Source organism: Stegodyphus dumicola, chromosome 4 (genome assembly GCF_044657685.1).
Source record: "Stegodyphus dumicola isolate Sdum_Otavi_A_Nest chromosome 4, ASM4465768v1".
NCBI classification, from domain to species: Eukaryota; Metazoa; Arthropoda; class Arachnida; order Araneae; family Eresidae; genus Stegodyphus; species Stegodyphus dumicola.
The window spans coordinates 162826744-162842023 of record NC_140771.1 but is presented as its reverse complement, the minus strand read 5'-3'; the positions used below and the strand labels follow the sequence as shown (position 1 = coordinate 162842023).

The window sequence follows — 15280 nt, the reverse complement described above, 5'->3', positions numbered from 1 at the left end:
TACTTTAATAATATCTTCAGATAAATAAGATTCAATGAGAGGGTATAATTAGCATGCATGTTTGTCAGGATGTTGTCTCGGTTTTATCATACATCTTCGGAAGTAATTTTGCTTTGTTTCAGCTCAATTGCATGGTTTCAGCTTGCTTAGTAGGGATGTCGATATTGAAGACTTAGTATTACTATGCAGTTTTTGTCTGTTTCATGAATAATTTTATTATTTGTTTATTTATTCTTATTTGTTATTAAAGAGCCCTCAGTCCAGTAGAATAATCTTACTTTCTTTTTATGTGTTATAAACCTGTAACAGGTATACAGTACTATTAAAAATTCACTTTGTTTTTCAATTTTTCAGAGTTTTTAAATTTTAGCTCTCTATTTAAATTTAACTATTTTGTAAAGCATAATAAGGAAGTTTTTAGTATCATGTTTTGTTTTTATGATTTTGTTGAAGAAAATACTAATTTAATATTATAATTTCTTTTCTAATTGCAGACTTTACCTAGTATCAGTATTGATGGTAAAGCTAATTTTAGTGCAAAATCTTTTGAAACGTCTGATGTAAGTAATAAATAACAAAGATATAAAGCTGTTGGAAATGTAATATTTTATAAAGTGCTATGATACAAGTTAATGATTCAAAGTATAATACCTTTATCATAAAATGTTTTTGTTAAAAGAATAGATTCAGTTGTATGTATGGAATAAAACATTGTTTATAATGTTGCAATTGTATTTTAATTTGGGTTAATCGGGTATGATGGTTTTAGTTAATCTGTTCTATGTATGCACCTGTTGTATCCGGGGTATATTCTACCACGACATGGGCATGTAAATTACTAATGGTATATGATGTACACACCGAATTAAGTCTGGACAAATAAATTAAATAAGATCAAATGATGCATCTGATGATTATCTGGAGCTGATTATTGGCTGTGCTCTCTCAGTTAGTAAGAGAATCTCTTTTCAGGAAAGTGGTCTTGGATTTGAACCTCAGCCTGAATAAGGTGTTTTAGGTTAATGTGACTGCTATTTTAATGCTGAAAAATCATGATTCACACGTACATGTTTTTATTATATGCATATGTCTGAAGAAGAAGTTAATATATTATTGTCACATCTGTTTCACTAAGCAGCACTTTCAAATTAAGAAATGACCAATGAAGCAAACAAAGACTTACATACAGCATGTAATTTTTTTTCATTAATATTTATCAGATGTTGCAGGTGGTATACATATCATATATGTTCATCTAAATATATTAACAGCTTCTTAAAATGTGTTCACTATTTTTCATTGTCATTTTTTTATAATCTTTAAACCAGTGACAAAATTTAAAAACAATTAAATAAATTAATAGTAATCTGATTTTATCTGATCTAGAAAGAAGAACAAGTAAAAATTAGAGTTCTGTTGTGTTTCTTAAAAATTTTACAATAATATGCATATAAGATATCACTTGAAGAAAATGAAAATTGCAAGAAAAAAAGGACCCAAGTCTGCATTCATTTTGAAAATTACTTGTATAATTTTATTTAAAAGTATTGTGTTAAAAAAATTTAGCATGATTCCAAATGTTAAACTTGCAAAAAACATTTATCTTCATGTTATTCATTTATAAGTTAAATTATTAATGGTTTTTGAAGTTTTGAAATGTTTCAGATATTATTATTTCTCAATTCAGGCTGTGATAATCTGCAGACAGTAATCTTTTTAAACCTTCCTGCTCCCATTTAGAAATTTCGAAGCTATGTCATCTTGTCTACATATAAATTTATCTGAAATATCTGAATGTTGTATGTTAATCTTAACATTTGTTTTAATTTTTATATTTCAAATTTTGATTTTGGTAATATATTTTTGTTTTATTTAAAAAATTTTTATATTTTATGCATTTCTAGTTTCATTTTACTGAACAGAAAGATTTTTTTTGTGGAAGTGGTATGAGGACTAGATTCTTGCCTATGTCTGCAGAAAATAATTGTGTGCCTCAGTCTTCTTCTTCTAATCAACAACTACTTTCTGTGCATTGTAATAAGTATGTATTTCTGCAATAATATTCAATTATAATATTATATCTCATTTTCACTGTTTTAGTAATACTGAATAATAACACTTGATTTATATCATAGCAGTACAAACTCTAAAAATAAAAATGAAAATGCAAAAGGGGAAAAAATATGAAATAATAAAAGTATAAATTAATCTCGTTTACTAAAGCTCCATTTTAGAATTCGTCAGGGGAAAATGAAGTAAAGCTTCATAAAAGTTGATTAATATGTTTCGAAAACGCGTTTCGTTCTTCTGATCTATTTGAGATCAAAACCAAAAAAAGAATCTATGAAATTTTTGTTTAAGACATTAAAATTCATATAAAACCGAACAATTTATTCTCAAATTTACCAGGATTTTCCCTACACACCTTCGAAACACTCGGGAAAACGAATAAAACTAAACATTGTGCTAAACTGACTATTCAAAAAAAAAAAAAAACCAAACTTTACATTATGTAAAAAAGACCATTCAAAAAAATCAAATTGGTCTAAAATCATTAAATGCAAATCCGAAATTCGAAAGCAAATAAATATAAAGAACAAAACAAATATACTTCAAACCAAATTGTCATTTAAACAACACTCAAAAATTGGATGGTGCCTGATTATGCTAAACTTTTAATGCTAAGAGAATGAAAAACTTTTTATAAAGATTGTCTAAATAATAAAATCAAATCTGAGCCTAATCAGCTAAAAAGTGGAAACCAGTTGGAAACAAAAATTGAAAAAAAAAAAATGCAAACTTACTGAAATCTTAGGACAATCTCTAAACGAAAATATACCTAATTTTTCAGATGACCAAACTGTATTCCTGGTAGAATTTAAAGCTGCTCTGTAGAAGCAAAAAATTGTAGTTGTTGGAAAAATATGCGATAAGGTTTAAAGTGTCCAATAGCAGAATTAAGTATTTAAAGATGTGTTCAAAATGTCCTATTCTGTTAAACTTTGTATGCAAGGGTGCCAAATATTGGTTGCGGTCTGTACAAATTATTACACTGATGTGCAAAACTTAAGCAACAGCTGTTCCTTTTGCCATAACTCCATGAGAAATTATCTGAGAGACATGAAATTCAGAAATGAGAGACAGAATTTTGTGTTTAAACAGAGGAAGACCAACAAGCACATGTTACTTAGTATGGGATATGCCCTCCCCTTACTGCAATGGTTGCTTCGCACCGTCTCTCCATACTGAGCACCAGATTGTCCAACAGAACAAGAGGTAAGAGTTCCTCTTCGTCAATCAGCATCTATTTCAGTTGTTTGTTGTTCCCCAGAGGATATAATTGTGCCGCAAGGCATCTCCCCAAAGCATCCCACACATGTTCTATGGACCAAGCCATTCGAGTGATATCTTCACTTTTCAGTAGTTTCCAAATAGCAGGAGTTTGGTGTGGCCGTGCATTGTCATCCATAAAACAAAGTCTGCTTGAATGGCACCTCGGATGATGGGATCACATGCACATGGGGAAGGATCACCTGCTGATAACAGCAATCTCTGGTTACAGAACCTCTGTTGAAAACAGGGAGCTCTGTCCTCCAGTGCAGCATAATGCCTCTCCAGACAAGAACTCCAGGACTGTTGTAACAGTCTCTTTCCGTGATGTTACTGGGATGAAATCGTTTCCCGACCTCTCTCCAAATCAACTGGCGTTGAAAATCGCTTGTGGCACTAAAACGACTCTCATCCATAAAAAGGACACGACTCCATTGATGAGATGTTTCGTTTTTGTTCTCCTTGCACCTCTCTAAACAGTGACGCTGATGACTAACTTTCAAAAGAATGCAGCATTCAGGATGGTGGGCAAATAGGCCACCTTTGTGAAGGTGTTCGGACACAGTAAACCACGACACCTGTCGCCCCATTGCTGTACACAGTTGCTGAGCTGTGGTGCTTGCTGACTGGTTTTGAGCTCTTTTCGCCTGCAGGACAATATGTCGGCCATCCACTGCAGTTGTTTTTCTGGAACAGCCACCACCAAGCTTTCTAACTGCTGTACCTATGGTTTGGAAGGCTTCCCAAGGGCACGAAATGACACTTTTGTTGATTCCATACTCTTCAGCCGCACAGGTCACACTACGCTCTCCTCCAGCTTTCCGATCATTCTTCCATGTGAGGAGTCATCCAGGTGATTTCTTCTAGCCATATTTCATGAAAGAACTCACTTGCACTTGCAGCGAATATCTTTAATTGCGACCCCCATCCTTCCTTTTAATGTAGTCTTGAGCGCGCCAACTGCACAAGTTTTGCATTGCGCTCATGTCACCTGTGACGTTTGTTCCTGACATTTGCGTACGCATGACCTTTCTACTGAATTGCGTGTTCATTGTACTGATTGCAAGAACCTCTTTTCTGCAATTTCATGGCTATTTGATTAAAATTTACATTGTTCTTAAGTTTTGCACACCAGTGTACTTACAAGGAGGATGATCATCGACTCGATCGAAAATGGCAGCATAAGAATCTTCTAAAAGATGCTGTCTTCTGTAAAATCTTAAATGAAAACAGTACTGGCTTAAAGTTGAGGAAAAGGAAAAGTATGTTTATAAAAGATAAAAGTCTTCACGTTATCGAGGTACAATACATCTTAATATGTCTGAGTATCTTTTATACTCAGACTAATATTATAGGTATTTGTGTCTACCTATATTAGAGCAATGCTATATGTAAATCTAATATATCCTAATTTGCGCTTTCAAAACATCAAAAACACAATTTGAACTTCGTCAATCAGCCCAGTAAAACGGGAGATGATGAACTGGCTATTTTTCTTTTTTTTTTTTTCCTCTGCACAGCGTACCTCACAGATGTTGTGATAAGCTGACATATTTGCTTTACTGAATTCAAAAAGTAAATAATCCATGTTTTTCATTACATTATTTAAAAAAAATATTATATAATTAGTGCTATTTTTTAATTTACATCTTGAAGATAAGAATTTAAAGCAAACTTTTGACCATTACAGCACCATCAGTTAGTGCATTAATTAAATCTTTTACATTATAAATTTGCATTCGGAGCAATAAATATTTTTGCGTATGTCCAATAGCATATTGACAAGTAAATACATGATGTGAAATTATATTTTCAGTGATATTAATTTATATACTGTCTTTATGCATATACATATATATATGTGTGTGTGTATGTGTATATACATACAATATACATGTATATACAAATATACACATATGTATGTATGTTATTTTGACAGACTGGAATCTGGAGAATGTCAACATTTACATAGTCGCTTGGTATATGTCTGAAATATTTGCTAAATATCCATATTTCTCATTTATACTGCCAAATGTCGACACTCACCATACGCTGATAGTAAATGTTAGATAAAATTTTTTTTTTTTTTATGTTTTTAAGTTAAACTTTATTTTTAAAACATATTATGATGTATGTCAAAATAGGAGAAAGCACATGCAAATAAATGGTTCATTCTAAATGCTAACAGTTCATTCTTAAAACGAACAGTACATTCTAAATGCGAAAAGAAAATAATACCAACAATATTTTTATGTGATTTATTTAATTATTTATGTGATTGATGCTATACATTCTTATTTATTGCAATATCTTAAACTGTTATGGCACTTTGAATTGCAGAAAAGTCCCTTGCTTTTACGACCTCTCTCTATCTGTCTTCTCAGCTTAGTTTCGATTTCCACCAGGGCATATCTATATTTATTGACATACACCGTTGATAGTCTGAATGTATGATAATATAAACAAATATTCAGTCTTTCACCAATGTGTTTGGTATGTGTTGAGATTCACTGGAGAATGTCGACACAATCCAATTTTGGTCTTTCATAGTAACATATATATATATATATATATAATTTATTTCCTAAACAGTACAGATTTACTAATCTTTATGCAATTCCCAAATTCCATAAAACACCATTAAAATTTAGATTTATAGCTAATGGAACTAATAATTACAAGAAAAATATAGACTATTATTTTTCAATTCAACTTAATAAAATCTGTAAATTTATTTTCAATGATTGTAACACTAATCATAACTATTGCTGGATCATTCATAATAACACTCCTGTCATTAATACCATTCATACCATTAACATCCAAAACATTAACTGCTATGATTTTGAAAACTTATATACCTCACTTCCTCTAGAAGAAATCTATACCAGTCTACTTGATCTACCAAAACTTTTCCCTAATATACTCAATATCATGACTCTTGACAAATGGAAAACCTACCTAAAATGCACACTTTTTCATAACTACATCAAGTTTCAAAATCAACTTTTTAAACAAGTCAGAGGATTGCCAATGGGCTTACATTCCAGCACCTCGATCTGTAATATCTTTTTATTTGTCAAAGAATTTAACTTCCAAAAAAATCTACAACCACAAGAGTTAAATTACTACAAACACACCTACAGATATATTGATGACCTTATTACAATTAATAATTTTGGTAAAATTGAAAACTCCGACATTTATCCGAATTGTCTTAAACTTAATAAAACTAATAATTCACAAAATAGCATAGACTTTCTAGATCTTCAAATCATTAACTACAAAAAAATTTTACTTTTTGACAAAACAAGAAACTTCAATTTCAATACTAACAAATTAATAAATTGGAACTACAACATATCCAAAAAAGTAATTAACAATACTATAATTAATCAAATACAACGAATTAAAACTATATGCACAGATATAATAGATTTACAACGCGAAATTTTGATCCTTATCAAAATTCTCAAAAATAATCTAATTCCCTTTCAATTTATCAACCATTGCCTTAAAAGAGCAGGCGTTAAATACTCACTCTAAATTATTTAACTGATAGGGATATGATAATTTATTCCTAAACCTGAGAAGGCGGTATAAGTTGGATGACTGTCAGTTGAAAGATTTGTATATAGTGTAATTACTCAATTGTATATATTGTAAAAAGCTAATTGTCTTCAGACATATACTGTTACTAAAAAAATGGGCCTATTTCCTGCCTTTAGACTGTCTACTAGCTCTTGGACAATGAAAATGCCTTTTTCCTTTCTTAAATTCTTAATCATTGCGACACGACAATTAGCCAGAAATTAATTAATTTCCATTCACTAGTATTTTCGAAAAAATCTTAACAGACGGTCTCTCTCAGATAAGAACTCCACAAAATACATCCCTCAAGAATTCCAAGTCCCACCCACTGCCATAAATTACTTCACCCAAGTCTTACCGACTGATATTATTCAAAGCCCCTACTGCCGCTAAGAATTTTCGGACACCCTACAATTCTGAGTCAGACACGAAGAGAACACATTGCCAACTCCCCCACTAGAAAGAATGTAAGTTACTTAATACCTTTCTGGCCTTTATATCTTCATGTACATTCACTGATCTTATTTATATTATTTTCTATATTATTTTTATATTATTTTTATGTTTTCTTTGATTTGTTTTTACAAAGTTTGCATTATTTATCTTTTTTATAATCTTCTATGTTTATTTCAACTTTACTTTGATTTCGATTTCATAATGACAATTTCCAATGTTTAATTTCTACAAATAATATAGTACTCAAATACATAAAGATGATAGTGTCGGGGACAGTTACTCGAGTTTTACAGGATTTCTCTACAGTAATTGATTTTTACTCCAAATTGAATTGACTAAAATGCTTCATGAGAATAAGTTCTTTGAGTAGCAACTATTCGCGGAAATATTTGGCCTGACTAGAATTGCCGGTTTGGCTTTAACTTATAACTCGAGTAAAGACGAAACACTTTCATATTTACGTATTTTTATCAATTATTGTTCATTGAACGGGAGTTGGTTTGTTCCCCTTGAAAAGTCAACTAATTTCCGATCAATGACAATAATTACATGTTTTAATTTTTCCTTTTACAATTGTAATATTATTCTTCGTGATGATTTAACTCCAGTCCCCGTTAAAACATTATTAACATTTTGCTTTCAAATTACTTCAAAACATCTTTCAAAATATAACTTACCAGTATGGATGCACACTTTTAAAATAATTCTACTTTAATTAAACTTAGGAGATAATATAATCAATTAATCTTTCAAAATATAACTTACCAGTATGGATGCACACTTTTAAAATAATTCTACTTTAATTACACTTAGGATATATATATATATATATATATATATATAAAATTTTTTTTAATAGAAGTCAGCAGACATTATATCCAGAGTGTCTTAAACAGTCAGTTCATACTCAGACTGGTAAGTTGATATATACTTTATAAAATGCATTACATTTCAGTATCGTAATTTACTCTTATACTTATTTTTACTATTTTTGGATAAATTGTTTATGAATTAGTAATGTATGTTTCATGTATATATATCTGTGTACACATACACGTGTGTATATGTGTTTATGTATACACACAAACACATATTTAAATTAACCAGTTGGAAGCCTGTGTTCTGATACTGGGTATCATGAGAAATTTCAGATACACAAAAGGTTACAAGAGCCAAAAAGCTTTGGGAACCACCATTTTAACTCATTTTTCAATAACTGGGAAAATGATGTCAGTCACTTCCCCCCTCCAATCAACTCCTTGTGTTTCATTTTATTAATGAAGACTGAGATGTAGTCATTGAAAGAAATAAAAACAATGCATATTGGCATTTTTAATTTTACTTAATATACTTAAATCATGAATATGCATGAGTCTCGGAATTGATTTAAAAGTGACACATGAAACTTGTGCAGAAAAGTCAATAAAGATTTAAGTTTATTTTTAATATTTTCTCATAAAATATTTTATTTAATCTGGAGGGAGAAAGACATTTTTATTTTTATATCATTTTTATTTTGTTTTGAAATAGCTACTAGTTCAATTCTGATTAAATATAGAATTATAACTCAGTTTTCTTCCCAAAATGCATATGATGTATATTAATACTCTTAGATGAAATAGATATTTTAGGAAAAGTAAATTGCAAAAAATCCTTCTTAAACTTTGCCAGTAGATAACATTTCATGAAATAGAATTTGATTTCCATTTTAAATTCAGCTTTCACAGTAAAGATCTTAGGATACTAGCAGTGAAAAGGAAGAATGTAAGAAAATTCAGGTTATTGCATTATACAGAGTATTGTTACAGACACTGAGGAGAGGTATGGTACATCAAAAGGATTGAGAAATCCATAATTGGAAACATCATAGGAACGTGATACCAGAGATACAAGAAAAGAAGAGAAGAGAAGATTACCAAAAATATTTATTGCTCATAAATATTACATATGGTATAGTAGGTCATTTCAAAATGTTACAAAAGATGTTCAAAGTTTCCACCATTACAAGCAATGCATGCATCACATGACAGATCATGGATTGCAGCTGGATTTGCTCAGATGTCTGCAGTAGTGCTGACAATTCTTTCAACCAGATCCATTTCAAACTTGTTAGTTGTTTCATATACAACAGCTTTAAGTGCTTCCTAAAGAAAGATATCCAGGCTGCTCAAATCTTGAGAGTGTGGAGCCAGACAACCGATGTACCATGCCCAATCCATCAATCACCAAATGACACACTCAGATGTCTTTGAACGGTTTTTCCATAATGGGGAGGTACCATATCATGTTGAAACCACTTGTTGCATCTCACAATCTCGCAGTTTTGTGGCACAGGATTGAGTAAACCTTGTACCACTTGTTCCAAGAAAGATGCAATAATTTGCTGATGCTTGGTGATGGCAACAGGAACAGCCCATCTAAACAGTTGCTGATCAAACCAGTCCAAACATTCACCAAGATGTGATAATGGGTATCATGCAGTCTCACTTTGTAGGGATTCCCATGTGTCCATTAATGACGCACCATATTCTGTGAAAGGCACCTCATCAGTAAACAAAATATAATATGAGAAAAGAGCATCTTGAACACATTGAGGGAGATACCACTGTGCTAAATGCATGTTGCAGGATGATCTGTGGAGAGCAGTGAATGTACCTTTTGGAGATGATATAGGTATCAGGATCAGGATTTGGCTTATGAAATGTAATGTATGTTATTCTGTGATCTTTCTATGGCAGTAGTGACAGCATGTATGCTGGTACTCGGATTCATTTGTATGTTATCCAACATATTATATTCCATGGAAGGCATATGAGTTTCTTGTTAAGCATATAACTTCCATGCAAGACATATAAGTTCTCTTCTTACTTCATAAGTATGCCTATCTCTTAAAGACCCATATTCACACAAATTGTGATGCACATTCAAAAAGAAATGGTGGTCTGGTAAATCTTTATGTAGGAATTGTTCTCCAAATAGTCGTTGAGCTGCTTGTGTATTGCCGTTAACCAGCTGCTTGTGCTTGTTCACTAAAGATATATCTGCCAGATCCCTGCTTGTATAATGTTGCATGCTCATTTTAAGCTACTGCTTGAATGATAAGAAATTGAATAGGTCCCCTCGACCACCGTCATGAACAAACAGCATCATCTAACAAGATACAATGACTGTCATGACTCAAGAAATTCTATATTTCAAATGGGAGAGCATTAATGTTGTTTTCATAATTCAAGAACACTAGAATGATGGGAATAATCACCAATGTAATTTATAATCCAAGGTAATTAATTGAACAGCACAAAATATTTTATTGAAGAAACACAACATATTTATATAATGTCTGCATCTAGCAGTGGCCATGAAAATCATAAGCAGTATTTCAAACTTCAAGGTTCAAGTTTAATTCTACAAGAACATTTAGTTCAAAATGTTAATATTTAAACCATTAAATTTAAACAAGCTTTCCAAAAGTGTTCACCAATGAAATCACATAGAAAAACAAACATATATACAAGAAATTTAAATTCAGATAACAATACTAAATTTAGCACAAGAAATTACAAGTAAAATTCTTCAGAGTGCAAAACAAATAGTAAAAACTAATGAAACTGCTAAATTTCCATAAATCTGTCATTGTTAATCCGTACTCTAAATGCGGAACATAACACTAGATTAGTAACAGTAAAGGAAAAAAATGAATACATAATTTTAGTTTTATTCACTCAATGATAATAGGGAAGGTTTATGAAGAGGATGCTTCATTTCACCAATGAAGTTTTTAGTTTCACAACATGAACTTTTCCTTAGGCTTCTTTATATAGTTCAATTATTTGTCCAGACCAACATTCATCAGAAAAATGTTTTTAGAAGCTGTGAAAAATTTGCTGAGTCAAGTTTCATCTTTCAGCAGGAGGAGTTAGTTTATTTTATTAGTAAGATCAGATTCAGGAATTGCTGTTAACATAGTTCCAATTAGGAAATAACCAGGCTTTAAAGGACTAAAATCTTCAGGGTCAGATGAAATGGAAACTACTGGCCTGGACTTCAGATATGCCTTTATTTGAGTAACTAGGGTGTAAAACTCTTCATGAGTTAAAATCTATGTTGCAATAGTCTGCTTTAAGTGAATTTTCATTTGCTTCACACCAGCTTCCCAGAGGCTGCCAAAGTGAGGTGCCGTAAGAGAGGTGAAGGGTTAGTGAATCAGTTTATCAATTAGGTAGTTTTGAAATGCTTCTTCAGAAGAACATTTAGTCATGTATTTTTTCAATTCATGGTCAGCACCAACAAAGTTGATTCCTCTATCTGAAAAGATCTTGGGTTTTCCTTTGCATGTCACAAATCTTTTCAGAGATGCTATAAATGCTTCGGTTCTTAGATTGCTGACTACTTCTAGATGAATGGTTTTTGTGGTGAAGTTTATGTAAAGGTAAATGTAACATTTATATGTATTTCCACTTTTTCCCTTTCTGCCCTTAATCAGAAAGGGTCCTTCAAAATCAAGTCCTGTATTCTAGAATGCTCTATCCGGCATTACACAAGAAGCTGGGAGATTGGCCATTATCTGACTGGTGGTAGTGGTTCAATTTTTAAAACATTTTATACATTTTCAAATTATATTTCTTACAATTTGTCAGCTGTTAACGATACAATATTTTTTGTCGTAGAACTGATAATGTTAATAGAGGTTCTCTTTGTAAAAGTGTCTGACTATCAATTCAGTAACCTGGTATTTTTTGGGGAAGAATGATTGGATACTTTCTGTTTTTCGAAAGATTCGAATTCCTGACTCTACCACCGACTCTGAGGATTTGTTTTGTGTCAAGAAAAGGATTTAATATCAGGATTTTACTGTTTTGATTCAATTTTCCCCTGCTTTCAAAAGTTTAATTTTTTCTCTAAATTCGGAATTTTGAATAATTTAAAAAGTCAAATTGCTTGCCTCTTGAATTGTTAACAAACCCAAGTTTCAAAGATGTAGATTTACTGTTGTTGCAAAACTTTAAACATAATGCAGTTACACGCTTCAATTTTTGCTAAGATAAAAACCTGGAAATCAACTCATATTCAATCTCTTGGCTAGTAACAGAACATACAACACTTTGATGCTTTCTACCAATACCTCTTCTATCATAGGCTCAATCAAAAGATGATGAAGGTAGATTTTTCTATTTTAACCATGGACCATAGAACTGAAGTTTATTTCCCAATAGATCAAAAGCTGTTAATCCACGTGAGAGTATGTCAGCTGGATTTTCATTTCCTTTACAGTATTTTCATTGTGAAGGTGTAACAAGATCTTGTATTTCACATACATGATTTGCAATGAAGAGCTTCCATTTATTCATTGTGCCTCTGATCCAGTGAAGAACAATTTGTAAATCACTGAAACAAAATATATTATCTTCTTGGATACCAAACAATTATACAATTGAAAATAACTTCAGTTTCAAAGTACCAAGTTTTAAATTTTTCACTGAAGTCACTCGGCACGCGACAAGAGCACCAGAAGAGGCAAGGTTGATTTTTTTATGTGGTGATACACAGCTCTTTGAGAGCACAAAAGATGATGAGCAAGAATCAGAATCATGAAAATATGCAATAGTCCCATATCCTCATCGCAAAACACATAAAATTCTGTTCTGCCGAAATTTACACATTCATCATTTAACATATGTTTTCTAGGAATGCACAAATTGAAAATAACTTCAGTTTCAAAGTACCAAGTTTTAAATTTTTCACTGAAGTCACTCGGCACGCGACAAGAGCACCATCTATCTACTAAGGGCAGAACAATGTCATGTGTTGCTATGCAATTCTCAATCCTTTTGACCATGTCCTTAAAAGCCTGTTTTTTCTGCCCTTGAAGTTTGTACCAGAATGTTTATGGGGCAGCCTTAGTGGCGTAGCTAGGGTGGGGTAAGGGGAGACATCTGTACCTGGGCGCAGCATCCAGGGAGTGCCAAATTGATGTTACGAAATGTTAGAATGAAGGGTTTTCTATTCTTGGCACTCAGAAAGAGGCGCAAAATCTTCAGTTGTCCCCAGGTGCTGAAAACCTTAGCTACGCCTCTGGGCAGCCTGTATAATTTTTATCTTGATTTGTTATTTAGTTTTTATCTTTACAATTTACCTTTGATAGATAATAGGCTCAAAAAGTACAATAGTATAATCAGTATTAATGAACTAAAGAAACAATTATAGGGTAACAAACAAAATGGTTAGAAAAAAGGAATCTGAATTTTAGATGAATTAAATTTACTATTTTATTCTGTAGTTTTCTGTTGCTGAAATAAATTGTTGACTAGATTTTTGAATTCTGATTTTGCCTGAAGGCGAAATAATATGCATACTCAGAATGATATGGTAAAAAAGGATCCCTTCTCAAAAAAAAGAATGTGAGAGAAAAATGTCTAAATAATATGAAGAAGAAACTGGGGTATTTTGAGATTTTGAAAAATTGATTGTATAAGTGAAGCAATATGTTATTTAATGGGCAATATAATACGATTAACTGTATTTATTAAATAATAAAATTTTGGGATAAAAAATGGAATTTATAATTATTAATGTGATTATTATTATTTAGATATTAAAGAATTAAGGGAATCAGAGGAAGTGGATAAGAATATGATACAGAATTTGATTGAAGAAATTTTGCAAACTATGCAGTTTCAATCCAATTTACTGGAGTGTTCTTCTGATAAAATCAAAAGGAAAGCCGGTATTATAGAAACAGTGAGTATTGCTAATGATAATGAAATCTTTATAAATGTCTTATTAGTTATTTGTTTCTAAGCTTTATTAATCGTTATATGTTTTAATACTATACTTATCATTCTTAAAAAATTATGTTTTGTTTCTTTTAAGTTTATATATTAGTATGATCTCTCTATGTATAGGAATAGTATAATGATGTTACTGTTTGTTTAATGGGTCCACAAAGGTCATCACAAAAAGACTAGGCCAGATGAACAAGAAGATAAAATTTTATTTGGAAAAAACTTGCTCTTACAGGCAAGATAGATGGCTGTAAACAAGGCAATGAGGAAAACACAAATAAGATCAAATTCTCCTTGACATGCAAGTAATATCACAGGTCACCAAAATTGCTTGCAGAACAAAAACTAGAAAAAGTAATCATTGAATAAAAGGTCAAGAGTCTAAAACATGTTAAGAAATTTGCTCCAACTGACTATTTCTGAACTCACTGACTGCTTATCGTCTCAAATTTATATGGTTGCTCAAGGAAAGGAGGTAACATGTCTGAAAGCTTAAAAAAAAAATCATTCCAGATTAACATCAGTAAATTCAAAATAAAAGTTCTATAACCTAATTCATCAAATAAGCACATACAAATACAGTAAAAGATCATAAATGCAAATTAAACAAAATATGCATAACTACAGCAAAAAAAAAAAAAAAAAAGTAAGTGAATAAATAAAACAAGTACACAATAACACAAAAATATGTAAAAGCCTAATTATAAATGGTTAAAAAGTGTTTTATGAAAAAATACATTTTAATACATACAAAAATTTCTCCCTTTGGTGAAATTTTTAACCTTCTCAGTAGCTGCGTTTAAGGTTATGTACTTGTCATTCACAAGCATCCGGAATTTAACCCTTCATCTTTTCTTAGAAACTGAGTAACCGGGCTTCCCAGGCCCGAGGCGTGCGCTCACATTGTCATTTAAAATTGTGAAAGAGATTAGGCAGTTGCAAAAAAAGTCTTGCTGTTTGAGTTATGACGATGGAATGAAAACACTACAGAAACTATTAGCCAAAGTGTCTACTGATGAAGATACAATTAATGAAGAGGACGAAGAAATAGTTGGTGAAGAACAGTTTAGTGATCACCGATCGAATTCTGAAGAGGCATTAGACTCAAGCGATGAATCTAG

General features: G+C 31.5%; 1 protein-coding gene across 4 annotated transcripts in view; it reads left to right on the top strand.

Moving 5' to 3' along the window:
• The window catches only part of LOC118180445 (uncharacterized), a 131010-nt gene that overhangs the window by 42184 nt on the left and 73546 nt on the right, over nt 1-15280 (top strand). For all 4 annotated transcript variants that reach the window (XR_004756665.2, XM_035349544.2, XM_035349548.2 and 1 more), the window contains exons 8-11: nt 495-560; nt 1905-2041; nt 8237-8292; nt 13967-14115. Coding sequence is in view for 3 of the 4 variants with exons in the window: in XM_035349544.2 (XP_035205435.1) it covers nt 495-560; nt 1905-2041; nt 8237-8292; nt 13967-14115 (408 nt within the window). In the remaining variant the exon portion in view is untranslated. The remainder of the gene's footprint in view (nt 1-494; nt 561-1904; nt 2042-8236; nt 8293-13966; nt 14116-15280) is intronic.